The 27,249-nt window shown below is 40.5% G+C and overlaps 1 protein-coding gene across 7 annotated transcripts; it reads left to right on the plus strand.

Annotated features, from left to right (window-relative positions):
• The first annotated feature begins 777 nt into the window (after positions 1-777).
• On the plus strand, positions 778-26,456 carry kiaa0753 (KIAA0753 ortholog). Of its 7 annotated transcripts, none has more exons than XM_054742571.2 (20): positions 778-946; positions 1,045-1,115; positions 5,543-5,836; positions 5,961-6,222; positions 6,406-6,515; positions 6,593-6,655; positions 6,849-7,070; positions 8,766-8,880; positions 9,468-9,658; positions 9,804-9,934; positions 11,491-11,649; positions 12,232-12,321; positions 15,720-15,834; positions 15,988-16,059; positions 16,178-16,348; positions 16,762-16,843; positions 17,045-17,165; positions 18,352-18,453; positions 23,952-24,176; positions 26,090-26,456. In XM_054742571.2, the coding sequence occupies exons 1-20, from the start codon at positions 913-915 to the stop codon at positions 26,241-26,243; spliced, it is 2,784 nt and encodes a 927-aa protein (XP_054598546.1). In that variant the 5' UTR covers positions 778-912; the 3' UTR covers positions 26,244-26,456. The 7 variants fall into 7 exon arrangements, with proteins under 7 accessions (XP_054598546.1, XP_054598549.1, XP_054598544.1 ...); XM_054742574.2 differs by having other exon boundaries at positions 858-1,115; positions 6,849-6,905; positions 7,008-7,070; XM_054742569.2 differs by having other exon boundaries at positions 858-1,115.
• The last annotated feature ends 793 nt before the right edge of the window (positions 26,457-27,249 follow it).

Raw genomic sequence — 27,249 nt, forward strand, 5'->3', positions numbered from 1 at the left:
ATAAATTCGCTAAGAAAGCTTTAGAAGTTAGTGTAACAATCAAATGCAATCTTGCTAAACCAGAAGCAAAATTTTAATAAAAAATTATTATGAAAATATGGCAAAGTAAATGGGATGAGGAACATAAGGGATGGTTTTTATATAGAATAAATCCTAGAGTTGGAAAAGGTAGACAAGGAGGCAAAGGCAGAAAGGAAGAAACAGTGTGGACCAGCCTCCGCATAGGTCATACGGGACTGAAGAGCACGTTATATTTAATGAACATGAAAATGGTAGATGTTATGTTTGCAATGATAAAGAATCTGTTGAACATGTAATTATGTATTGTATAAAATATGAGAGTGAAAGGAATTTGTTTAAAATAAAATAGAAAATATTAAAGAAATGTTTAATGTTGAGAATATTTTAAGTAAGACATTAGATCATAAATGTGCTAGATATTTTTTGGAGTTCTTAAAAGCCCTAAAAATAGGATATAGTGTCTTTATTTAGACGAAATATTTTCTTATTTTATCTTTTTTTGTGGTTTGCACACTGCATACATTGAGGAGTGTGAACAGTAGTAGCGACTGTTCACATGCGATCCGGAGGGTGGCGGTAATGCGCTAAATAGCTTGCATCCGTTGTTAAACACTCACTGAAGAAGAAGAAGAAGAAGAAGAAGAAGAAGAAGAAGAAGAAGAAGAAGAACTTCTTCAGTCGCTTCCGTCCGTTGTTGTCATGGCGCCGTTTCAAACTGATGCCAATTATCCTCTGACATTTACAACGTTACACGTGATGTATACTTTAATTAGCCTCCCTGTCTGTATAATTCGCCTATGATTACTTCATATACGCGATTTAGTAGTTATATTTTATGGCAAAATGGTCATACAGACGATTTTTGGGATTAGCTTGATGTAAGCGCAGTAAATGTTAGGTAAAGCTAACATTAGCGTTGGGAACAGTACGTGTTTACATTTTTATCATACCTTGTTGATAGTTTATTTGCAATGACTGAACAGTTCTTAAGGAATGATGCTATTATTATGTTGGGACGCCAAGACAGAAATTGGGTTGCTGTTGGCTCAGATCGAAACGAAAACAATCATGATTTGCGGACGTACCAGACAAAGGTAAACACTCTTTCTCACAGCTTTCTCAGTCTTGTTAATTCTTGACATCGAATCTCCTTGTTTATGTTTTGTACCTGCGTTTAATTTGTAAATATCATCGAGTTACTCATCTGTATCAGTGAGGATTGATTATGTAGAATTTCTGATCATGAAGAATGGAATTAAAAAGTTAAATCAGTGGGGAAATGCTAGTGCCACAGCAACAATTCTTTGCATGAACAAAAAAGAGTGTAAAAAATAAAAAAGAATAAATAACAAGAAAACACAACACAGAAATACCTAAGACTACAAAACTCAAAGATTCAAAATGCTGAATATATACACATTTAAATAAATAAAAAACATGTAAAAGTAAAAAACATAGATGGTAGAGGGGGTTTCAGGAAATAGGAAACATGAATAGAAAACTGCAACTACAATAATGACAACTTCAAGGTAGGATGACAGCAGAAAAAAGTGCAAATCACAAAAATAGCAGATATGAAGGAAATAGAGATAATTTAACTTACACTGTGCATACTGACCAAATCATGTACCTTCTAGGGTTGTCACGGTGTGAAAATTTAACCTCATGGTTACTGTGACCAAAATTATCACGGTTTTCGGTATTATTGCGGTATTTTTTTAAACGTGTTACATTTTCAGACGACTAAATAAACCCTGTATATCATCAGAAAAATATTGTCCTCAGTTTGTGTCTAAATTTTGCCTAAAATTAGTTATTTTGTAATGATGTTGTTTATTTGTTTACATTTTTCCCCTTTAGTCTTTAAAATACCAATATTTGCCCATAACTTCTTATTTCTTGTCTGTTTGATGTCATCTTTTTAAAAATATTAGATCAGATGATACTCAGTACTCAAGTAGCCTTCTAATCAGATACTTTTTTTACCCTTACTTGAGTAATAAACCCTATATCAGGAAAATATTGTCCTCGGTTTGTGTCCTTCCAGTGAGCGTTGCAGATTTGGGAAATGTCATCAGGCAGTAATCATTGTTAAAATCATAATTATTCTAGGAGAGAGACCAACTCTTATCTGCCCCTGGGAGCCCCGTAATGCATAGCATCATTTCAACATGGGGGTGTCCTGCGGCACAGTTTATACGCAGGTAGCGGCGCTGTGGCTGCTTTATATAGCGACTCATTTCATTTTCCCTCAACCCAAATCCTTGGATCACGCATTTTAGCTAAAACGCTAATGTTAACTTGCCTTGCGTTGACTGTAGAGTTGTGGGTGATGGTCATGCAGATGTGTCATGAGATTTGAAGCGTTGCTGCCTTCCACAGACACTTTTTCTGCACGTGCTGCAAACAGGATAGCCGTCTTCTATCAACTGTCCCTCGGTATTCTTCAAATATCCAAAAAATGCCCATACTTCTGACTTCGTCTTCTTTATGGGATAATAAATGTCCAGGGGTCTCATTTATCAAACATTGGGTAGAATCCTTACTAAAACCGTACTTATATCAAACATGGAGTATGCACAGCTGCACGCAATCTCCGCTTCATAAACCGGAGACTAACAAGAATGTTTCTCAGCTGCATTTTAGTCACCGGGGCGACGGTGGCACAGGAGTTAAGTGCTCGCCCCGTAATCGGAAGGTTGCTGGTTCGAGCCCCGCTCAGTCTGTCGCTGTTGTTGTGTCCTTGGGCAAGACACTTAACCCACGTTGCCTGCTGGTGGTGGTCGGAGGGACTGGTGGCGCCTGTGCTCGGCAGCCTCACCTCTGTCAGTGCGCCCCAGGGCAGCTGTGGCTACATTGTAGCTCATCCCCACCGGTGTGTGAATGTGTGTGTGAATGGGTGAATGACTGATTGTGTTGTAAAGCGCCTTGGGGGGTTTCAAGAACTCTAGAAGGCGCTATATCAAATACAGGCCATTTACATCCCGCCCTCACCACGCCCACTTACTGCCATAAATAGTCAATGCAAAGTGCCTTGTGGATCTCATGCATATACATAAGCCGGCTGTTGCAGCGCTCCGCCAATGGCGATGGCGACCGTAGATCAAGGCAGATCAAGGAAGCACAATTTCACAGGAACAGAAGTTGAGGTACCTGTGGGTGAGGTGGAGAAGTGAAAGGAGGTGCTTTTGCAAAACAAATAAGTGAAAATCCACGGAGTGGCACAGAGTTGCTGAAGCCGTCAATACTGTGAATTCTTCAGAGAGATTTGTGGCGGATGTAAAAAAAAGTGATCCAATCAGGATTCGATCCCCAGACTCCCGGGTGAAAGTCACGCACGCTAACCAGTCAGCCAAACGGAGATCTCCCCTGTACAAGTAGCCAGGGTGCATGATCAATCGGGTCACAGTGACAGGACACTGTCACAGACGCATGACATTCTGTCTCAATCTGTCCCCCTGCTGATTTCTGCATTCCTTATTCTGGCTTCAGGCTGTGTGTGTGTTTGCGTGCGCACGCGTGTGTGTGCGCGCGTGTGGGGGTCTTGTTCTGTGTGAAAACGAAGCACTACAAGTGGTAATGCTGCAGGATTTCATAATGTTATCCTTCTCAGCAGCAGCACTGCAGGTGCTCTCCATGTCCAACATGTGTGTAAGCCAGGTCCTTAGTCAACTTAAAGTTGCGCACATTTTTCCGCTAAGTTTTCTTTCATAAATCCCAACGTTTGCGTGGAAAGTTGCTTACGCAGTTTTCCTACCCCATTTTGTGCGTAAGCAAGCTTGATAAATGAGGCCCCTGAGCGCTGCCGTCTCCTTCTTTGGCCATTATTTCAGCTTTAGCTTCAAGAAAGTTTTGGTTGTAAACAAAAAAGTGCGCATGTGCCCCCGGCAACTTCAGCAGATGATATGGTGGCTGGTAAGGGTCACCGCGCCTACACCGCAGCCACGGTAATCCACTGAGATAATATATTTAAAAAAAACTAGACGGTTATTATTATTTTCAACTATTTTACTGGGGTTAACCGCTACACCGGTTACCGTGACAACCCTAGTTAGTACCTTCTAAAGTTTTTGGGAAACATGGTCATGTAGAAATTATTGTTGCATTGCATCCTTGTGCTGGAAATCAGTCAAACTCCTTAGATAACATTGCTTGGTTTTCTAAACACAGCGTAGTAAAGATTTGTTTTTACCTTTTAAGCTGACAAGTTCTGGCTAACACTGTAGCCTCCTCCAGAGCACCATCGATGTTAGTGGTGTCACTTCCTTCTTCGTTTATCTGCGGGCAGCAGTGGATGATGTCGCCCTCTTCTAGGGACCACCATACAATGGACTGGGACAGCACAAAGATTTGAAACACAGAACAACAAAAATACAAAAGATGGATTAACAAAGCGATAGAAGGAGACATGGAGCCAGATCTTTGAACAGAGATGATGGAGTTTACACATTAGATCACTCATGGGACATTGCCATCGGTGAGGAGGGTGCTGGCAGTAGAGGGTGACATCGTCCTTTGCTTCCAGCAGATAAACGGAGAAGGAAGTGACGCCACTAACATCAGCGGCGCTCTGATTCAATTCAATTCACTTCAATTCAAAAATACTTTATTAATCCCAGAGGGAAATTGATTGCTGTAGCAGCTCATAATAATAATAATAATCAAGTCATCAAAGAGTTATTGTATGGCTGTTGGCAGGAAGGATCTCCAGTAGCGGTCAGTGTTGCAGCCAAACTGAAGAAGCCTCTGACTGAAGACACTCTTCTGTTGTCGGACAGTCTTGTGAAGAGAATGCTCAGGGTTGTCCATCATTTTCTTGATTCTCTGGAGAATCCTTCTTTGCATTATTTCCTCCAGCGGTTGCAAAACTGCCGAAACTCTGGCTGAGTCCTTGAAAGGGCTTGGAGTTCCTCCATCTTGTTGGCCAGTGATCTCACATTGCCCATTATGATCGATGGAAGAGATGGTTTGAATTTCCTCTTTCTCTGTCTCCGTTTTGCTCCCGCTCTGCATCCACGCTTCTTGCGTTTTAGCTCATTTGGGATTTGTGGCGTCAGTTGAGGTATTATTTCAGCCTTTCCAATGCTAATCAGCTGCTCCCGATTGTAAACCATTTGTTGCCATGGTTACGCATCATAACAAATGCTCAAAAAGTGAAAAAAGCTAAAAAAAATAGCAGTAAAAATCCTCCAAGCTTCACAGCACCAGAAACGGAAAAGTAAAGTGTCCAAAAAATACAGTTTTTCTTGAGAAACTAGAAGAAAAAATGCCCAAGAAAAGGCAAAACTTACATATAGTCAACAGAGCTACTCCAACATGCAGCCACCCAGAGCAGCGCAGTTCCGGGAAGGCTACAGTGTTAGCTAAAACTTGTCAGCTTAAAAGGTAAAAACAAATATTTACTATGCTGTTCAGAAAAGAACCAACCAAGCAATTGAATTTGACAGATTACACAGAACGAATGTACAAAAGCTGTTCATTAAATATCAGTTGTTTATGAGACTTTTCTTTCTCTCCACAGCTATTGTTCAGTGAATCTTTCCCTGCCAGTGCCTTCAACCGTGCCACGCGTGTTGGCCCTCCTGTCCCTATTGTGATAGAGAAGCTGCTTACACGATCAGAGGTGCACGAGAGTGTGGACAGCTCCAAACGCTCCATTAGCTTTACGGCCCTCTCTGAGGAAAGGCTTCTGGCTGCAGTAAAGCTGGCCAAGAGGGATCTAAGGCGAAGGCATCTTGAAGGACTTAAAAAACTCCCTGCAAAACCTTTGCAAGAGTCCACCCTCTCAGAAACAAGTGATGTGGAGCTGCTTCAGGTACTGACTGTACAATATTTTATTAATATATTAGAAAAAAGACTATCTTCTCTAAAAGTATTGTTGTTAATTTTTCTGCTTAAAGCTGTTTACATAGAGAATGAAATGCTTTCTTTCTGCACAGGAGCTAGGAGCCACCTCAAGCAAGACAGAGGCAAAGATCTCTAGTCCAAAAGAGAGAATAGCTCAAACTGGTGTCAAACAGCACATTTTTAAGAAAAATGTCATTTCTTCGATGCCTCATGGTGGCCAGATTCCTCCAACCAGAGACCCTGGCTTAAAGCAGGTGGCAATAGATAAACAAGCACCTTTAAGCAATGAGATAAACAAACTGCAAAATGAACTGGAACGGTACATTCAGAAGGTGGAGGAGTTGGCTAAAAGAGGTAAAGTCTGAAAAAACGATTTACTATTTAGTTATGCATCAAATCTTAAAACATGGTTTCTTTAGGAATTTCTCTGGTATTGGTGATTTGAACAGAACCAAAATTGTAAAAATTACAGTAAGGAAATGTGCCACATTTGCACCGTTTTCATCTAAAGGTACTGATAATGTTTTTTCTAACCAGGAGGGAAAATGGAGGAGCCATTGGAACCAGAAGAGCAAAACAAATTAGAGATACGGAGACAGAAGCAGGCAGCCCACTCGGCACGAGTCATTTATGTTCTTCAACAGCAGGTTCTTACACCGATCTGATTTGACTCGTTGATTAACTTTTACCTTTCGGATGCATCAATAAATGCTAATAATTTTAGGTTAAAGAGATACAAGAAGATGTTGAAAAACTACGATGCGAGAAGACGTGGAACACCAAAAGGGTTTGTATTCAGAAGAGTTCAGTTAGAAAATAGTACATTTATCCACTTTTACCTTTGCCCCTTTAAAATTATTCTTTTATCAGTTATGTAAACAAGTAGACCAGGGTCTCCAAGTTTTCATATAGTTTTCGTTGCATTAATTAGACTTTGTTGTTTAGTGAACAACTTATAGAATTCTCTCTTCTTGTTTCAGTCCATTGCAATAAACAGACTTGCAGCTGCCCACCGCGGGACTCTCAGGGCCTTACAGGTTATCATCCACCAGCTCTCAGATCTGTCTTATAACAAAGTGCCTCCGTACTATAAAGAACTGGGCCAGCTGATTCGTCAGCTCTCTTTGTGCTCCGCTAAGGTTGAGGTGAACCAGGGTTCAGCTGTACCTGAGACGGCCCTAGACATCCTGCAGAAAGTGGAGGTGAGGAGCACCAACATGTACTCCTTTATTGTGAAATTGTGGTTTTATTGTGCACACTAAGGGTGTGTCTTGGCAAGAATCTGGCAATGTGATGCATATCACAACACAGTACATTGCAATACATATCGCAATACGTTACGACGCTAAAAGCTGAATGAGTTTCAGTTTTTAAGGCTGAGTTTAACAGAAAAATTCAGGCCAGACACTTCTGAAACACATCCAGTGTCGTCGTAAGATCTCATTCTGTTTGAGTGGAGGCAGTAAAAAGTAATAATGTAAATTTGTATAGCACTTTTCTCAGAAAGAATCACAAAGTGCTTCACAATAACAAAGTGATAAAACAGCAACCATACAGGTACCATAGAGAATGGCTACCATAACATCAATATAGACACAAACCTAAAAGGCATAGAAGCATAAAACAAAGCTTCACAAAATAAAAAAATCAATACAAAAATGTATAAAAAACCAGAATAAACTGCTGCCGCCTAGCAGACGGAGTTTGATTTGCACCACAACACCAAAATCAAAGTAAATGTTTGCTACATTTTCAATAAAACAATTGGTCCACTGCTTTTAAATATCGATTCAGTGTTATAACGTGACAAAGTGCAATATTTCCGTGAACTGATATTTTCTTACATTCCTAGTGCACACACTGTTCCAGAGCTGTTGGTGGTGTTAATACTGAGTGCTTCACTACTATAAAATAAAATTAAATTCTTATATTGGGTGGATGTTAATTTAAGAGTTTTATTTAAAAAAATAAAACAATCCAAGATATTATATAATCACTTTTTTTTCTCAGTTGAAGTGAGAAAGTAATATCAAAATATGAAGCCAAAGAAGAAAAAAATTAAAATGAATAGTTAGTAGGACTTTTCCTTTTCCTTTAAAATTTTTTTTATTATTACTATTTTTTTTTATCAATTTAAAATTGGATTATGATGTGAAATATTTGGGAAATATATATTAATGACTTGACGTGTCATTTTAATGTTCTTTGTTAAAAATAAATCACCCAGAAAAATGGCTTTATAACCATCCAAAAATGATGTAAAATATGCTATTTAATTCACTTCATAACATCTTTTCTTGTATTTTTATTTGATGTATGATTTTGCTGGTTTTCATCTGTCTTTATGTTTTGTTGAACCAGCATCAAGCCAAAGTTTTGGCACCATCGCCCCCATTTTTCTCTCTCCAAAACACATAACCTTTTATTATCCCTTCTACAGTTTCTAAATACCTCTCTCTTCTTATATGAACATTCAGGAACATTATTGCCCAGGCTCATACCTGAGCTCTATGAAAACAGTGCATCAGAAATCATCAGACAATCATAATGTCCACTTTTAGAAGGGATTTCACGTTATTTTTGGTCATAAAAAGGTGCTGACGAATAAGATAACTTTTATTTTCAAGAAAACCTTTTATATGTACGTTTCTCTCCCAAAATGCGTAAAATCACGTAAATTGAGATTTTACACAGCTATAATCTGAAGCTGATTTACAGAATTACCCGTGCTTATTTTGCATCACATTAAGTAAATACACCGTCTAAATGTTTTTCCTAAAATAGCTATTTGTATTAGAATTATTTTATTGCACTTGCACCTGATTTTCAAACTAAATAGTTGAGTTTTGTATTAATAATCTTGTAGCAAGACTTACACACCCATCCTTTCCTCTTAGATTTTGGATTCTGCTCTCAGTAAACAAGAGATGTTTGAAAAGGTGCAGGCCCAGACCTGTCCTCAACGCAGCACGTCTCCTACCAGACCCACATATCCCAGAAGAGGAGTTTGTGGTAAACCCAGTCCTACTTTTGTTGTGTTTTCAGTGTATTTAAAGGCTTGGACACATATCTTTATTGTGGTTGTGTGATAAAATATCCTCTAATGTAGTTCATCTAGTGACAGCATTTGTTTTTATATTAAACAAAAGACAATTGTAATATATTTTAAAATGCCATGCATCCGGTGACTGTTAAGATGCTGCTCTGCAAGCTGCACAGACGTAACAAATATGTAATATGTGTATTTGCAAATCACCTGAGTCCAATTGCGTGGTTAATATGCATGGCCTCCTGCCAGGACTAAGTGGATCCACACGGATAGAAAATTGATCAGGAGGCATAAAAATGATAGAGAAACAGAAAGTGAAGTGCAGAGCTCCAACTGTCACCCCCTCCTGCTTTGTCTTATGAGCAGCTACCTTCAGCTGACTTTCACCGAGCTGAGAGTCATCCTCTGCAGGAAGTGACATCTACAATAAGAGTTATCTGCGTCTGGATTTACAAACTAGCATTCCTGGTTGTTTGGCACTCTTTTGTGTTTACCGGTTTGCCCCTTTTTTAATATTTAAAAAAATATATATTTAATTTTTTTGTGTCAGTTGGAAGAAGACTAACTCGACGAAAACCTAAAAGTGCTTCTCATCAGCCCACGAAGAGGAGGGAGGCGCTGAGGGTCGGCCTGCAGAGCATCATCCAGCAGAGGGCGCTGAAAGAGCAGCCGAGACCATCTCAGAAAAACACAACCTGCAGGAAACAACACGCTGAGAGGAGAAAGACTGACGTGATTGGGGTGATTATTTAGAGCCAATTATGAATAATATAAGAGCTTCACATCAAATCAAAGCAGTGGAGTTTTGTTTCTGCTGAATATGCAGTCAAAAGGTGACAAGCCAATCTTTTTTTTAATATAAATACAAATGTTAAATGTGTTTCAGCCTAATCAGAAGCAGAATGCAGGTTTCCAGCTGCCTACAGTTTCGTCTCGGCTTCGAGTGAACCAGCAACCTGTAAAAGAGCAATCTGTTCCCTGGATACCAACATCTCCTCATTCCCGTCCTCAGCAACGGTGAGTCGGCTAGACGTCTGTGGGTGAAAAAGTCAGATTCTTTCTCTGTGCTTAGTTGATTATTAATAATAGTAGATAATCAGTGTTTGGGAAATGTGATTTTAAAGTGACACCTAGGTTTCCGGCTTCTCCCCCTACTGGTTGAAAACAGAATACAACTGTCATAAAACACCCTGCTGCAGCCTGCTGTTGCTCACACCTGTTTTGCTAATAACGCTAACAAGCTAACACTAATATGAGCCAACTGATACTAATACCACTAATACCACCATACTTCAGAAGCAACAAAGCCAAGTCACCATCAATCCATGATTTCTTAGCCTCCTTCAGCTCCCTCAAACCAGTGTAGGCCACACTGATGTTCAGGTTTTAGCTATTTGCTTTACGTACAATGACATTACTGTCTTCCTTTTACTTCCAGGCTTCACCGTGATAGACAAAAAAAGCAAACTTTTCGTCTTCATCTTCTTGTCCTTTTTATGGTCCGCTAGCTAACTGGTGGCCTTTATTTGATTTACCGGCACAGCTGTTGGCATAAAGCAGGTAGAGACCTCCCGATAGTGTTCCTACCTGAACCATCAAAGTTGTTTAGTGCAGTTTCTGCTCAGCAGAGAGCTGCGGAGCGTTGTCCCATGGGAAGCTGTTCAAGTTTCTGCCTCAAGCTCTACTAAAACCAGCATGAAGGCAATAAATTTAAATCTTAAAAACTCTTTAGTGTTGCTTTAATAGGATTTTCAATATGTTTAGGCTAAAGCTTTCCTTTAAATTATAGTACATGTTCCATATAAAGTGAAAACTGGAAGTTAATTTTATGTGGTAGCGTATCATGATTGCCGTTTTGCCCTTCGCCATCTTAAACATCATTTGGATCGACCAAACCAGTCACTGTGTGCATTTTGTGTGTGCATGTAAATATTGAACAAATTTACTTAATTTAACTGTCTCAGATGTGTGGTTATGGGGGAAGAAATAAACGAACACGGTTGCTGAATTTGTTCTGTCCAATCAGCATACATTGCCAGACAGGCATATGCTTATTACAGCGTATGCCTGTCTGAGACACCAAGCTTCTTTTACAGTTACCAACCACTCAATATTACAGTGAGATGTTTGTGTGAAGTGAATAATGAGTCACTCGTCACGTTTTACTTGAGTTGTTTGGAACTATAACAGCAAGCTAACCGGTAAACAACACTTCCTATAATGCAAGAGGCTTACTACCATAATAAGTGTTTGAAGTGCTCCCTACCGTAAAACACCCGAGTGCTAACACCAGATATGACGATGAATTTTAACCTTCCACAGTAGGTTGACTCATCTTTGCTTGTCATCTAGAATCTTCTGTTGCTGATCTGGCAACAGTTGCGTGATCTAAAAATCACTCACAAATATTTCAAAGTGATTAGGAACTGTCATGTATTTGCCAATAACATGATGTCTCATCACGGATGTCTTATTCTTTAGATTTTGTTGCTGTACTTTTATCAAAAACGGACATAACTAAAGACGATTCTTCATCTGTGCTCGTGTTTTTAACACGTTTCCTGTTTTCTCAGTAAACCTGTTCGGAGGGGGAGACCAGAGCCACGTTGTCCCTTCCCTCCTGTGAAAATTTCCTCGAGTCCAACCAAGCAGCAGCAGGAAGAGGACGGAGTAGAAACTGAGTTTTTGCTGAGCTCCGCAAAGAAGAAAGACTCTCAGAATGAAGCAATAAGGTGAGATCTATTTTCTATCATCTCCTGTGAATTTAGTCTAATCTTATCAACATATTTAAAGTTCCAGAGTTAAATATGACCCTTTTCCACATCAGTCATTAGGTCATTTTGGTTATTTCAGCTTTGCTTATGAAACGATCTGACCTTCCTAAAGAGAAACTCACGGAGCGGACGAAATCGAGGAACAAATGAATTTTAATGAGTCCTTTCGCTGCATTCACTGAGTAATTTCTAACCTTCGTGTCAGACCCCACTTAGTGAAAGCCACGGGCAACACTCTGATTTTAATTCAAAGTTAATTCTTTCCAATAAATTAATCTGGATGCACGCTAGATCGAGGCCGTTTCTCTATTTGAGTGATTAATTGTCGGCCTGGTTTTGGTACTTATAAGCATCTCATTGATTGAGTGTTGCACATATGCCCCCGTTTAATCAAATCGTAATTACTGCTGTGGTGCTTTCCTATTAATCAGTAGCTTACTGGCTGGTTTTAGGAGCAAGGATTATAAGATATTCATGTGAAAGTCTTAATCAAGCTTGTGTTTTGCTTTGTGTAAAAAATGAATTTTGCATTGGGTGCAGGAAAGCCCATCTTGAAGAGGTGAATCGGCAGAAGCTGAAAGAGCTCAACCATCTCAGCAAAGAAGAGCCTGAACGCACTCAGAGATCAAGGTAACCAACTGAGCTAGCCTTCTAATCAGATACTTTTTTTACCCTTACTTGAGTAATAAACCCTGTATATCAGGAAAATATTGTCCTCGGTTTGTGTTCCAGTGAGCTTTGCAGATTTGGGAAAATGTCATCAGGCAGTAATCATTGTTAAATTCATAATTATTCTCGGAGAGAGACCAACTCTTATCTGCCCCTGGGAGCCCCGTAATGCATAGCGTCATTTCAACATGGGGGTGTCCGCGACACGGTTTATATGCAGGTAGCGGTGCTGCGGCTGCTTTATATAGCGACTCGTTGCATTCTCCCTCAACCCAAATCATCGGATCACGCATTTTAGCTAAAACGCTAACGTTAGCTTGCCTTGCATTGACTGTAGAGTTGTGGGTGATGGTCACGCAGATGTGTCATGAGATTGAAGCGTTACTGCCTTTCACAGACACTTTTTCTGCACGTGCTGCAAACAGGATAACCGTCTTCTATCAACTGTCCCTCTGCATTCTTCTAATATCCAAAAAATGCCCGTACTTCCCACTTTGTCTTGTTTGAGGGATAATGAATGTCCTGAGCGCTCCCGTCTCCTCCTTTGGCCATTATTTCAGCTTTAGCTTCAAGAAAGTTTTGGTTGTAAACAGCAAAGCGTGCATGTGCCGCCGGCAACTTCAGCAGATGATACGGTGGCTGGTAAGGGTCACCGCGCCTACACCGCAGCCACGTAATCCACCGAGATAATATAGTTTTTGAAAAACAAGACGGTTATTATTGTTGTCAAATTTTTCACTGGGGTTTACCGCTACACCGGTTACCGTAACAACCCTAGAGCAGACATTGGGGGATAACGGATGACGCGTAGTTGAAGGGTGGAAAGGCTTGGAACTTGGCCGTAGACTTTGTTTACAATCTGTCCCCCTCCATACTTCCTGGTTCCAGAGCATATTAAAGCCAACGTGGCTGCTAGGTTATGCTGCATGGACCGCAGTGTTTCCCCTAGGAATTTTTCCAGCTGTGGTGGTGGTGGGTGGGTGGGTGGGGGTGGGGGGGTGGGGTGGGGGGGGATTATGACACGTCTCACCTTTATGTTAATATTGTTTTATTTGATGCACTCCACTTTGAACTGCACCAATCCAGCAACTGCTGCATTTTAATAACTACTTTTAAAGGTGAATACACCAATATTTGCACAAAAATCATTTTTGTTTTAAACTCTCAGTGGCACACTTTGCAGAGGGGTTTGGCATTTAATTTTTCTTGGCATCTGGAAAAACATCTTCTTTTGCCCCCCTTTATTTTGGTCCAAGATCATTACTGGGCTGACCCTATTAAACACATTCTACACCCCTGCTTAATAGACTTAATGAAGTATTTTTAAGCCAGTATAAAAATGACTGAAACACAAATTTACATATTTGGCATTATTGACCAATATCTTTGATTTAATTTATTTGTTAAGAACATCAAGATGCATTACAGTGAACATTATAATAAAGTAAAAATTTCTAGTGCAGAGAGGAGACAACCCAGAGAAGCACTGATTTGATCTCATTTCAGAGAAAAATAGAACGGATCAGATGCGCCTAATAAATAAAATTACTAACATAAACTCAGGAATCTGTTTCTTTGCTTCATTGTTCTGGTGCTGAAAATATCACTAATGCGGATCACAGGAGATACACAGATGAATGCTCCTCTTATTTATTGTTTGGAAATTAGTGGGTGTGGTTTACATCAATACATTATTTTAAATCTGAAATTGATATGGAATGATCAGAAGTTGCTATGTGTATTGTTTATTTGAAAACTATTTACCGAGCAGCCTCAGAATTGAGATTAGATATTTTTTTATCACAACTGAACAAGTTTTTCAGTAAAATCCAAACATTATTATTTAATTGCATGAATTAATGCATCTGAACTCATGCAGTAGGAACTAGGAAATATGAAATACTAGAACCATTTTATTTTAATTTGATTAAACTGATTTTTTCCTAACGTTGTTGGAATTTTTTCCACACACAGTTAAACAAAACAATGTTGATTGAGGTGTGTGAGAGAGAGAGAGAGGGAGAGAAAGTTGAAATAATAAAAAAAAAACCTGACCAGAGCGGAGGCAGTGACCGACGCATGCACGAGCCGTTTTCAGCTCTGTCTTGTCAAATGCACCACGTACGTTACGAAAAAAGTAACTTTATTCAACCAAAAAAGAGGCGAGCTGAAGAAAACCTAGGGAGCACTGAAGAAACGTAAGCAACAGTGAAGCAAGCACAGAGATCCGTTAGTGAGTGTGTGTGTGTGTGTGTGTGTGTGTGCGTGGATGGGCCGGACGGACTGAGCTCCCGGCTGCAGAGTTTTGTGTGTAGGGAGGGGCGGGCGCGCTATGTGACTGGCCAATCACAGAGCATGAAGACAGTCAGTTACCCAATGAGGATTTTCCTTCAGCACGATTACAGATATTTACGAGTTTCATGCTCGTATTTGTCAAAAATGCTTTATCCGTACCGGATACTCGTCTGAAATGAGTATCCGGCTCATCCCTAGCTGTAACCATCCTGCCCTGTCTCCTCCTCCTTGCTGCCTGCCGGCTGTGATCACAAGCAACAACAGAGTAGTTCCCGCTGCTTCTTCGGGAAACAGCGCAAAAAAAAAAAAAATCAATAAAACTTGGGATCTTGCAGGCGTGGCGCTGGGATTTCAGCCGTGGCGGGCCGCCACAACTATGCCTATGTAAGGGAAACAGTGGACTGCAGTACCTACATTTGTCCACAGGACACTTTTCTTACTTTATGCACCTTTAACCAGGAAATTTCATCAGTGTAAAAATATGAGCTTCATTGATTTCACTTTCCTCCTACAAAAACTGAATAATTTTTATTTCTTTGTAGTTTTTTTCTCTCCACTGCTGGAGATTTGCCATCCCTCAGAAATAGACAAGTGTGTTAATTAGGAGCTACTGAAGCCTGCAGCTCCGTACACGACGGCTTTCTGCAACTCTGATTAAAAGTGAACCATCATAACTCTGCTGCCATGTGTCTGTCACATCTGAGCATGAGCAGTTTCACTGTTTCACTTCATGACAATAAATTCACTTTATCATGTTTAAAAAGATCAAATAAGTAACGTCAGCTTCCATCTATTTAGATATGCATTAATTACATTTGCTTATTTTCTTCTCATCAAGCTCATAATTTATAAACTCATAAATAAAATCAGAAAAAATATGAAACGTGAGGCATACCTGATTGAAATAAGCTTTTTCTTTTCATCTATAACAACAACAATAATAACAAACAATAACAACAATAATAAATTAATAATTAATAAAAAAATGAAAATCAATTCTGTCATATGGATTTTTATCAAAGTATTTAAAATTATTCATTGCAGTTAAATGAAGTTTTTTTCAGTGACGGCTGGCGGCGTGGGCGTGTTTTGGTTAACAGGTTTGAAGTTGTCAGGCTGAATCCGTGGGCTGATGGAGCTGAGCAGAAGGCCAGAGAGACACTTTTTCATGAAAAACAGGTGGGAAGATTTATCCTTTTCACTGTTTATCTTTTTCAGCAGACCGTGGGCATGCTTAAATTCATTAAACAGAACAAGCATATTTTTAATTCCTCTATCTTCTCTTCATATAAAGCCAGAGTTGTTGAATTTTGTATTGATTTTGTGCTTCAGCAGGATGGTGAGACCCAGAAAAGTGTCGAAACCTCGCAGAGGATCCGGTTTTCTGAGCAGAAATCAGACAAGGTGGGCCCGCCTACGGGATATTTGAGTAGACTTTTACATTCGGTTGTATTTTTGCATCATGGTAAAGTTTTATCAACAGAAGCAGTGTTTTTATTTTTTATTTTTGTGCCCTGAAAAGGCGTCAGATGCTGCTGGGCAGCGGTGCAAGGTGCTGCTGGAGGACTTGTTGGAGGACGACGCTCACGCTGCGTGGGCGGCTGAGACAGACCGGCGGGTGGAGGGCACGTCCCAGTGTGGACGGCAAGCCCCCACCCTAGAGAGCATGCTGCTTCGTATGGAGGAGATACAGGTGAGAGCTGCCCTATGGAGGCCCACCAGTAAAAGGTCACGGTGGAACCTGAAAGGTCACCTGGCTTGTTATTTGCAGTGATCTGTTATGACAGCTCAGCTCTGCTGCTGCTTAATGAAGGAAGGTTTTAGACCTGGAAATGTGATGAAAACAACTTTTACAATATAGAAGAAGAGGGGAAAAATGTTGTTTTCCTAGTTGTCTGTTCTGTTTATTTATCTATGGATTGTGCAGGCGGTTGGATTACACTCCAAAAGAAAAGACGCAACAAGGAGAGCCGTGTGTTATTTCGTGCTGTTATATATTATTTTCAGTGTTATGTACGTAGCTACTGGCACTGAAAGAATGATCAGGTCTTATATAATCTCTTTGAGTCACTTTGTTGTGTTTATGGTTTTTCTGTGTCTGAATAGAGAGAGGAGGAGGAAGTGAGGAGACGTTTTGCCTCCATCACCTATTCAGACCCGCTCTTCTGGGAGCGGCCAGGAGCTGAAGGTAAATCCCCCATTAGTTCTAACTGGACAGGTGAGAAAATGATCACTCTGGTGCCTCCTGTTGATGAAGTCAGAGGTGCTGCAGACAAGGGGACTACTGAATATTCCTCTCCTCACTCCACCTGACTCTTTCTGCTTTACCTCTTCTTTTGTAACACACTACCATTTTCCTTTCTTCTCCTTTTCCCTATGTTCCTCTCAGGATCTCAGTGCCATGCTCCGGGCTCCAGGCCAGCTTCTCCTCAGCCAATTAGACTCACACGGCCGGTGCTGAAACAGACTTCAGTGGCTGATATAGTCCTGGAGAAGCCTGTGGACACTGGGTGGGTTGTCCTTTCTGTCTTCTCCAGTCACATTCTTTCTAGGCCTCAGGTTTTAGATCTTGACGTTCTAAGAAAATCCTCTTGAGCGCAGGACTGGCTCTGAAAGCATAGACCTCAGTCATTGTGGCTTTAGTACAATCTCCTGATTGCATATATTACATCATTTTAACAATTCCAATTATGAATCTGATTTAAAATTCTTATAAAGCCTGCAGTCTTTTTTTAATACATTCATTTTATAGTTAAAGAGCAAGTCAACCCCTACCAGAGTCTAACTCCACTTCATGTTTGAAAAATACAATAAATGCTGTTGCCTGGCAGACCGAGAAGGCGGAGCTGCTAACAAATACACACACAGGCTCACGACAGCATTGTGACATCATAATGTACCAGTTTACATCATAGCATACCTCTTAGCCAATAGCGGTGGCAGATTTAAATTAAAATACAGTGCAGAGTTTTTACCTGACAACGGCACAACACTGCCAGTTTTAGGCAGAATATGTAAATTTTAACTAAGATGCACTGAAGTCCAAATTATTGACTACACGTGTCTGCAGCATGATTAGACACTCGTTCATTTAGTTTGTCAGCAAAAAAAAGTTTATTTGGGGGTGACTTGCTCTTTAAAGACATCTTGTGCATTTCTACCTTCGTGTCGAGGAGCAGCAGCAGAAACTCATTTACCGCTGATATAATTGGACCTCCATAAAAAGGAAGTGGTTAATGTTTTTCTAGTGATGAACAGTGAAAGTGTATTTTTTCCCCACATCATGTGCCATTGCTCCACAATCCCTTCTCCAGTGGGAGGCCTCGCTCATCCCAGGAAACCCACTTGGTGGCTACCGAACCTGGGGCAGAGGCTATTCCTGTCTCTGGCAGACAGAAACATCCGCTGCTCAAGGCTTCAGTGTCTCGATGGTTTGAATTAATGGAGGCAAGAGAAAAGAGGATGAAAGGGCTAGAAGTTGTTGACACAGACAGGCCAATAGGAACGGCTAAATCAGACAAATCAGAGTCATGAATATTAACAAATTAAACCCTGAAGTGCTGCAGGTTTGGAAATGAGCTCTGAGATCCACCATGACTCATCTGTCACTCTTTTTAGTGCATTCATAAAGTAAAAGATGGAGCATAGCTCTCCTGCTTGGACGAGGAGGATTTTATGAATGTGATTTGTTTTCAGAGGTTTCTTGGTTTGCAGCCACTTCACAAGGACACTGCCAGCTCATTTGTTCAAATTGAATTCCTGCCTACATCCTCCTCCTGCATTAAGATGTGTTCAAAGGTAAAGACGACCCACTGGAATAGTCCATCTTGTCATGAAAAGCAGTGTAATTAGAGTCTTTACATCAGCTAACAAGAAAATACTTAAGTTTGAAGGAGTGAAGGAATTTTTATTTTTTATTTGTTTCTTTTTGTGTTTTATTTTTTAGTAAAATCACAAAACTAGAGTCCTGTTTGGAGCTATTTTCAAATATAAAATTCATTCTCTTGTGAGGCAAAAAAAGGAAAAACAAGTCAGATTTTCCTGTTGGAAAATGAAACACCAGGCCAAACATTTAACCCGTAAGCACCTGTATCATTCTATTTTACACCTTCCATAACAAAGATAGGCATAATATATGGTGAAACTTTACCATTGGCACTATTAAGATGTATTTTTTGATGACGTATAAATGGTTTTTGTGAGCTAATCCTTCAACTTGGAAGTAAGACACTTAGATTCAATGAATTCCCATCTCTTCCTGATACAATAATATACAGCTGCAGACCCGGAGACGGCAGATTCATGCTTGCTGCAGATTCAAGCTGACAGTCCTGAGTTTTCCTCCTTTCAGGAATTATGTAGGATTTTGTCTGTAAAAGTGATCATCTTTCTCTGCACTGTGATATAGTGTGGGAAATTCAGTTCAATTCAAAACTACTTTATTAATCCCAGAGGGAAATTGATTATATGTTAAATATGTCCTTCAGAGCCCTATTCCATTTGAGTTTTGTACCATTCAGCATTAATCAATGGGAATGCCATCTGTGCCTTACTAACATTATTTTTGATTAAAAAAAATTGCATGGGCGCTAATTGTCTTGAATGAATTAAAAGTGATTAATGAAGATTAATTAATTACAATGTCTCCAATTTGTTAGATTACATTTTTTAATCGAGCCCCACACCTAACACACACACACACACACACACACACACACACACACACACACACACACACACACACACACACACATATATATTTATATATATAAACACATTATTATACGAATACAGGAGCAACGACTGTTGTTCTCAGCTCTAAACAGCATGGTTATACAACCCCCCAAGGCACTCCACAACACAATCCCATTCACATGCTGGTGGGGATGAGCTACTATGTAGCTACAGCTGCCCTAGGGCGCATGGACAGAGGTGAGGCCTGCTTTACACTGATGCCACCAGTCCTTCTGACTACCAGCAGGTGAGGTGGGTTAAGTGTCTTGCCCAAGGACATAACAGCAGCATTCTCTGGTGGGAGCCGGGATTGAACCTGCAACCTTCTGATTACTGGACAACCAGCTCTACCTCCTGAGCTACTGCTGCCCATGTACAATCTCAACAACATGTACAATCTCCCAAAATTCTACCGTGCGGGAATTGTTTGGGACAGGAAGTAGAAAATACCAACTGCTTTACATTTAGGATTAAAGCTTTTGCAGTCAGAGTAATTGGTTGACTGAAACTGATGTGTGTCCTTGATAATTTTGTGTCCTGTAGACTTGTCACTAAATATTTGTCTTCATGAAGAAACAAATAAGGAACAGAGTTTTGCTGTGAGTAATGTTTGAGTAAATCATCCGCAGGATTGTTCAACGGAACTGTTCAGCGCCTGAGGTCACAAGAATCTAAGTTCTTCATTGATTGCAGCTGAATGTTTTATCTTTTTTGTGTTTGCGCTGAGAATTTGTGAAGTCCTCATATGTGCATATAATCCAAATATCTGCCAGAAGCAAGATAATTAATACTTTTGAGGCTGAACAGAAACGAGGAGCCCTGATAAGACAGAATAGTGAATTTAGATGACCTTGATATAAACTGTCTTTCCTGTTTCTTAGAAGAGCTCTTGTCCCATTTCCTATCCTAGAAAGTGTGTAGTCTGTATTGATGCTGGAATGTCCTAATCCTCTGTCACTGTTGACTCTTTTAGTTTTAGGTGCAGCAGAATAGAAAAGTTTAATGTGGGAGATTCAGTGCAGGCTTGTTTGTTGCCTCAGCCTCGATTTGTTGTTTATAACCCACATTTTTTAGCCCAGAGAGGCTCATTTATCTCAGATGGTAGCAGAGAAGCTGGAGTCATGTGATTTTGTGCTCCATGCACACATCTGAATGCGGTGCTGGAAAATGTTTTAGTTAGTGTGCCTATAACTGGAGGCGTGTGGGATTGTTTGATGACTAAGACACTGCAAGTCTGGTGTTCATTATAACTTTCCTGATATATTTTTTTATTTATTGTTTTGTGCTGCAGACACAAAGCCAGGGAAGGTGAATTGTAAAATAACTTAAACAAATGCAGCTGAGAACAGGTATTGTTATTTTAGTGCTTTGATGTGATCACCACCAGTTACAGTCAGAAAATAAAATGTTGAATTTACTCAACATGGTCTTGAGTTGAAAAAGGGTAGAATACCTTCTGCGTGTCGGGGATGAGATCATGCCCCCAGTGGATTGAATTTAACTATCTCTGGGTCTCGTTCACGAGTGCGAGTGAGAAGCTCGGTCATCCGGGAGGGGCTCGGGGCTCAGAGTAGACGCACTGCTCCTCCACATCGAGAGGAGCCAGTTGAGGTTGCTTGGGCATCTGATTAGAATGCCTCCTAGACGCCTCCCTGGTGAGGTTTTCTGGGCACGTCCATCTGGGACAAGACCTAAAGGAAGACCCAGGACACGCTGGAGAGACTATATCTCTCGGCTGACCAGGGAACGTCCTGGGATTTCCCCGGAGGAGCTGGCCCAAGTGGCTGTGGAGAGGAAAGTCTGGGCCTCTCTGCTTAGGCTACTGCTCCCGTGACCCGACCCCAGGGAAGTGGACAATAATGGATGGATAGTATAATGTACATGGTTAAATGTTGTGTTAAAAGTAATTGTATATTCCCCTTTACCTTTAAGCAACTAGGCTAAGTAGAAGCAGTTGATGTAAGTTAGTTAAATTAATTCAGCATGTCATTTCTTCGAGTGGTCTGGTTCTCACTCCCATTGACTGCCACCAGACCGAACATCGTCTTTGTCCTTTTTCCAAAATACCACCTATGAATCTTGTGATGATGCGTTTGAGCAGCCACGGACACAACGGAGTGTGAGATATTTATCTTTTAACTCACCGGCAGAGCAGAAAATGAGACTTTCTGTACGTATCCATGGTGAGAAGCTCCGATTCCAACCTGGATAATTTTGACTGACTCACTGCAGCTCCATCAACAGGCCAAAGTAATCGATAAAGAAAGATGAAAGCCTCACTCAGAAATATTGTAAACCTTTCATCTGCCTTTCCTCTCAGACCAAGTATTCCATTACTTAGTAAATAGTGGGTTTGCTGTTCTGTCATTTTCATCCTGATTCACTTTGAAGCCGGCGTAACAAAATATAATGAGTTTTTTTATGATTCCCCGCCAAGCTTTAGCATCAGTTCCTCACTAAGATTGTTTTATTTTTCTTCTCCTGTCAGTGAGGTTTATGCGAGTCGAATCATCATTTTCTGTGTTTGTCCAACTGTGTCCAGCTTGTGTTCCATTTGATAAATCGCATATGGCAGCTTTCCTTGCCAGGTCGTTTGTGTGCCAGGCGACACATGGCTGCAGCATTTGCTGAGAAACAGGCAAACGAACTTATTATGATTGAATTTAGTTTTTGTCAGTGGTATGGTTTGGGCATTTGTGCATCCTTTGCAGGTCAGCTGATCGTTGGATAGACTGAAACATTTATATATATTTTTTCTTGTATGACTCAGTTATTTAATCTGAATTTGTATTAGTCACATAGACAGTCATACACTATTAAAGGTGTAATATGGAACAAAGTGACACTTGGAAGTTTTGCTTGCTTATAGCACCCCCTAGTGTCTGTTATTAATTCTCTGTGGTCAAACCAAAATGTATCTCCTCGCTGTGCGTTTGTTTTTTTTGACACATTAATCTAACAGCTGAGACGTCTCCCAGCCTTCCTGAGTGTCTACAGAAGTTATTCATCACTAAATTAAACAAATTACCTGTGTTCATGGTCTAAACATGCTGGAACCAGGCTACTGCGCCAGGTATGTCAGCTCAATTTTATTCAAAGTCCCAACAGATCGGCCTGCCAGTCTGAAGTTGCAAATGCGGTATTCTGGCCACAGAGGGTGGTGGGATCTGAGCGACATTTCATTAACCATGTAAAAGGTAATTTTAGCAAATACCGGCTCAAAAAAATTTTGTTAAAATATGAAAAAGTTGTAAGGTATGGCTTTAAAACAGAAATCTGTTTTACCACCTATAGGTGGAAGCATGTATTGCACCTTTAATCCCCTCTCCCTTCTTCTATGATACAGCTGAAAGCAACGCCTGTGGCACATGTTAAATTCTTGGCCTGTCTTTGAGGTGCTTTTTGGTCAAGTTTGATATTTCTTTCCTCCTGTCTGTCTTCGAGTAGATGCAGGCAGTCATACAATTAGTACTTTTGTTGCCATGAAGGCAGTTGTAGCCAATAATTTGCTGTATCTTTGCAGCTTTGTAAACATCGTGAACGCAGCTCAGATTAGGTGATTCTGCAAACGCACATGCATCCGCTCTGTGACTGACATCTGTATGTAAGTGGATGTTAAACACACTGGCTAATGCTGAGCGGCAGTCAAATTAAATTGTATGGGAGGAGGCAGTGAGGGGGGTGGAAATTAGTAAATAAACGTATTGCCTACGCTATATCACAGAAAGGTGTCGGACTGTCACTTTTACAGATTTCTAAAAAAATATCACACAACACATTTAAAATGTCTGCAAGCAATTTTAAAAAGTCCTTATTAAAAAACAAAAACACATCCTTTCTGTCTGTGTTCAGTTTTTCCTGTTTGGCCCTCTAGTCGGGTTTCTAAATTTGTCCTCAGACATCTGAACTTTGAGCCTACCTGAAATGAAATAAATATTTAAGAATATTGTTCCATAAGTTAAAATCAATTTATTCCGATTGCGCATTCCGAACAAAAGTCAGATTTTGCAGCAGAGTGCATGAACGGTGACAGGTTGTGTTTATTTTTGACCGTGCCACAAAAAAGCCACAGAATACCCTGTTGTTGCCTTTCTACATCGGTCCTCTGATGCCTGTCTGCCTGTAAATCGACCCACTTCTGAGTGGAAAGCTGAATTGTTGACTGTGCTGGCACTTTGGTATTTATGGCCTCTACACGTTTTTGTTGGCCCCGTGATCATAACTGAAACAAGTTCAGTGGAAGCCCCGAGAGCACAACAGTAAGCAGTCCTTTGCTTGTGAGGCCACAACAAGACTAAATATAGTTCGGCATAGTGCTGCTGTAGGAGCCTGGCTGATTTGTCTGAATAGAGAGCCATGTCCAGCTGACCCCCTGCTCAAAGTGCAGGTGAGAGACTCGTATCATGTGGGGACCCAGCAGGAATTTATCACAGCTCTGCAAAGGCAGTAAAGATCTTTAGAAACAATCTTCAGCAACACTCTACTCTGTAGTATGAGAGGAGACAATAATAAAATGGTATTCATTGACCTTTTCACCTTATGGAGGTCCTTTGTGTTTCCAGTTTCCTGTTGGAGAATGCCCCGATGGAGGAGGCATCCCAGGAGGAGCAGCCACCAACAAATAAAACCGTGTCCCCAGGCACAGCAGATAGGAGCAGAACCGTTATCTCGGTGTCAGGGTGCACGCTGAGGAACATCCGCCGTTACCAGGACGACTATGACACCTATCTGCGTGATGTGGCTCACAATGTCGTCGGCACCTTCAACCCCTGGGCCGTCGTAGACAGGTGAAAAGATAAACAATGATTAAAAACAGAGCTTATAAAGAACCATAATAATGATGCAGCATTTGCTGAGTCATGCCAGAGCCACCACCCCCCTTCGTGTCTCCATCCTTTGCTTTTTGCAGCTCTTGATGTTTGATTTCTTTCATACACTAAATGAACCATAAACCGCACATGTTTTTAGTTTTTGTGTTGGACTCTGATGGTGTCCAGACAACACATGGTAGCATGTGTCCTCTTGAGATGTTTTAGACATAGCTGGACGTGCTTTCTCTAAGGGTATTTGCAGACTTTATGGTTTGCAAAGCATCTTTTTAATGCTCCCTCATCCACACACCGCTTAGCCTATTTAACAGATTGCTTTTGTTGCAGACTGCCTCACCTCAGTGAGCATTCAAAATCCACGAGATTCAGATAAGGTTTGAGCTCCAAACTCGCAGGGATTTATTTTCTCCGCATCATTGTCAAAAATCTATTTGATTTTCAAAAGCAAAGCTCGAAATGACAATCCTGTGCCTCCATGGCACCGGAGTCCTTGTTTAACTTGTTCATTATTAATCCCATGTCAGAGAATCAAAGCTGCCTCAGGATGGATTTCCGATTTTGGTAAGAAAATGGAATAAAGTGAGAGAATATCCAATTATTTCAGTCTTTTTAGAGGCAGAAAGCAGGCACGTTTGCTTGCGCCGCCTCCCCACCCCCCCCTTTCTGCAAGTCTGACAGGGTGCAGAATCCTTCCTGAGTGATGAGATGGTAATGAGTAGCCGTGCGCTGGTGTGGAGCCACACCACCTGGAGGATCCCATTAAATCTGTCTGCTAACAGGCTGATTGCAACATAGAGTCTTGAGCACCCCACATAAAGATACATCCTCGAAGCTGTGATTCTAACAGAGAGAACAACAAGAAACTTGTGTTTGAATGAACTAAGATGATTAAGCCTGTGCATTTGCTGTGCTAAAGTGGTAAATATGCTGAGTGGAGAGTTATTCAGAGGAGCTAGCATGGCTTAGGGAAAATTAACTGTGGTCTCATAATGGCGACTCTAATGCAGATCGACTGATTCTTCGTTGTGTTTCTCCCTAGCTGCTGTTGAAAATATTTTTTTAATCCTTTATTGGTGCAACGGTGCACCATTTCTGCAACATTTGAAAGATTGGATGGGTTAGTACTTAAGATAAGTACACAGGAATGTGTTGGAGCTACTAGTACTTACAAAGTCAAATGCACTTAAATACTTTAATTAAAGCCGTTTTTACTAAAACATTGCCGTCACATGTCCACAACGCTGAAGCGGCATCAGGGAGCCGTAGCTCGTTTCTAAGACAATTATTGCAATATTACTACCAAGCGAGGCGAAACGAATGCCGCAAACTCCGTGCATCGCTGTGCTGTAATATTACACTGATTTGCCGACAGGGTGTGTCTTGTAAAACGGGCGTAAGACAAAGCAGTAGAATGTTAGCAGAAATTTGAATACGCTTACGCTCAGAAATACAAGTTCAGTAAGCGAATTACCAAGTACTATGTACTGGTTTGTCTTAGCTGTAGTAACTTGCATTTAAGTGTATTTAACATTGTAGCTATCAGTAACTCCAACACACAATTATCTATTCCAGTGAACATATTATTTTAAGTGCAATCAGTTTGCATGCATTTTTCTAGTAAGTTGAGCAAATCAGATTTTACAGTGTAGAGCCTCCCTGCTTTGAATCAGAGGACGTCCACACATTGAAATGTAGCATGTTGCTACACAGATCTCATGCATTATGGATTTTATTCTTCGTTCTTAGCTTTTAAGACTAAACATTCATACGTTCACTCAACGTTCATTCTTTCTCCATGTCAGATTACATGATTTTTGGGAGCCTTTCCTAAAAGCTTTCCTTTTATTTGTACTAATTGTCTTGTTTTACAGCCTCGCAGATGAGTTACTGTTGGAGGCGTTGGCTGAAGTCGCCGACGAGTTTCAGGAAGTGGTTGAGGAATACGCCGAGGCTGTCTTCACCTCAGAGTTTCTGCAGCCGATCCAGTCTCCCCCTGTTTCTTCTGCAGCTTTGGTTGGCCAATAGGATGCTACAGCATCGTTAAATAAATGTGCTTTTATTCAGGTTTTTTTTAACCAGAACTGTTTATCATTTTGTATAGTTTTTGTATATTTTATGAATGTGACTTTTGGTTTGGGATAAATAAATTAGTTATTTTTATTTATTCTTTCCAACAATGTTTTTATCCAATGATTTTGCTGAGATTCCTTTTAAAGTAGATGTATCAGGTGATGTTGCTGAATTGCACAAGGAGCATTAGTCTCATCTCTCTTCATGGTCCATTTGTATGTGTGATTGAATCCCTCTGGGAAAGTTAGTTTAAGGTAGATAAGCTTGGGGAGACCGGAACGACATTACAGAGGATTATAAGATTACTGCCCTCTCATTGCACTTGGTTTAACACTCCCTGGGGATTACTCACACTTTCTATTTTCACATCAGAACTAAAATGCAAATGATTGCATACGGTCTTCATCAGGGTTTGATCCGCTGTAAACCATTTTGTTAATTAAATTGACTTTCTTATTAAATAACTCTGATGCTGCATGGTGTTCTTGTTTTTAATTGATAAAATTCTAGTGAAATGTTGATATTTGTGATCATAAAGCATGGTGATTTAAACTTGGCACCTTTAAATCAATATTTGGTCCTGTTTTGTTAAACCTTTTGGAACTGCATGATTATGGAGTTAGTGTTGACCTGAAAGTTAACAGGACATAGCACAGTTGAAAATTAAAGGTGGTGCAGACAGAACGGAGGACACATGCAGAGCCTGTGGAGACTAGCTGCGGCTGGAAAAATGTGCTCACACCAAATTAGATGCTTCTGCTTCCCCTCGGGCTGCTGGAGGCCAAACTACACACAGGTTTCAAAACTGACACAAAATTAAGGGGGCGTGTTATGCAAAATTCACCTTTTGCATGACTGTGCTGCCGTGTGGGTCGCTACTGTCTCTATAAACACTTCAAAATGTGAAAAACAACTCATCCATCCATTTTCTGTCAGTGCTTGGTTTGAGGAAGTATGTGCG

This window comes from Nothobranchius furzeri, chromosome 13, assembly GCF_043380555.1.
Source record: "Nothobranchius furzeri strain GRZ-AD chromosome 13, NfurGRZ-RIMD1, whole genome shotgun sequence".
Lineage (NCBI taxonomy): Eukaryota > Metazoa > Chordata > Actinopteri > Cyprinodontiformes > Nothobranchiidae > Nothobranchius > Nothobranchius furzeri.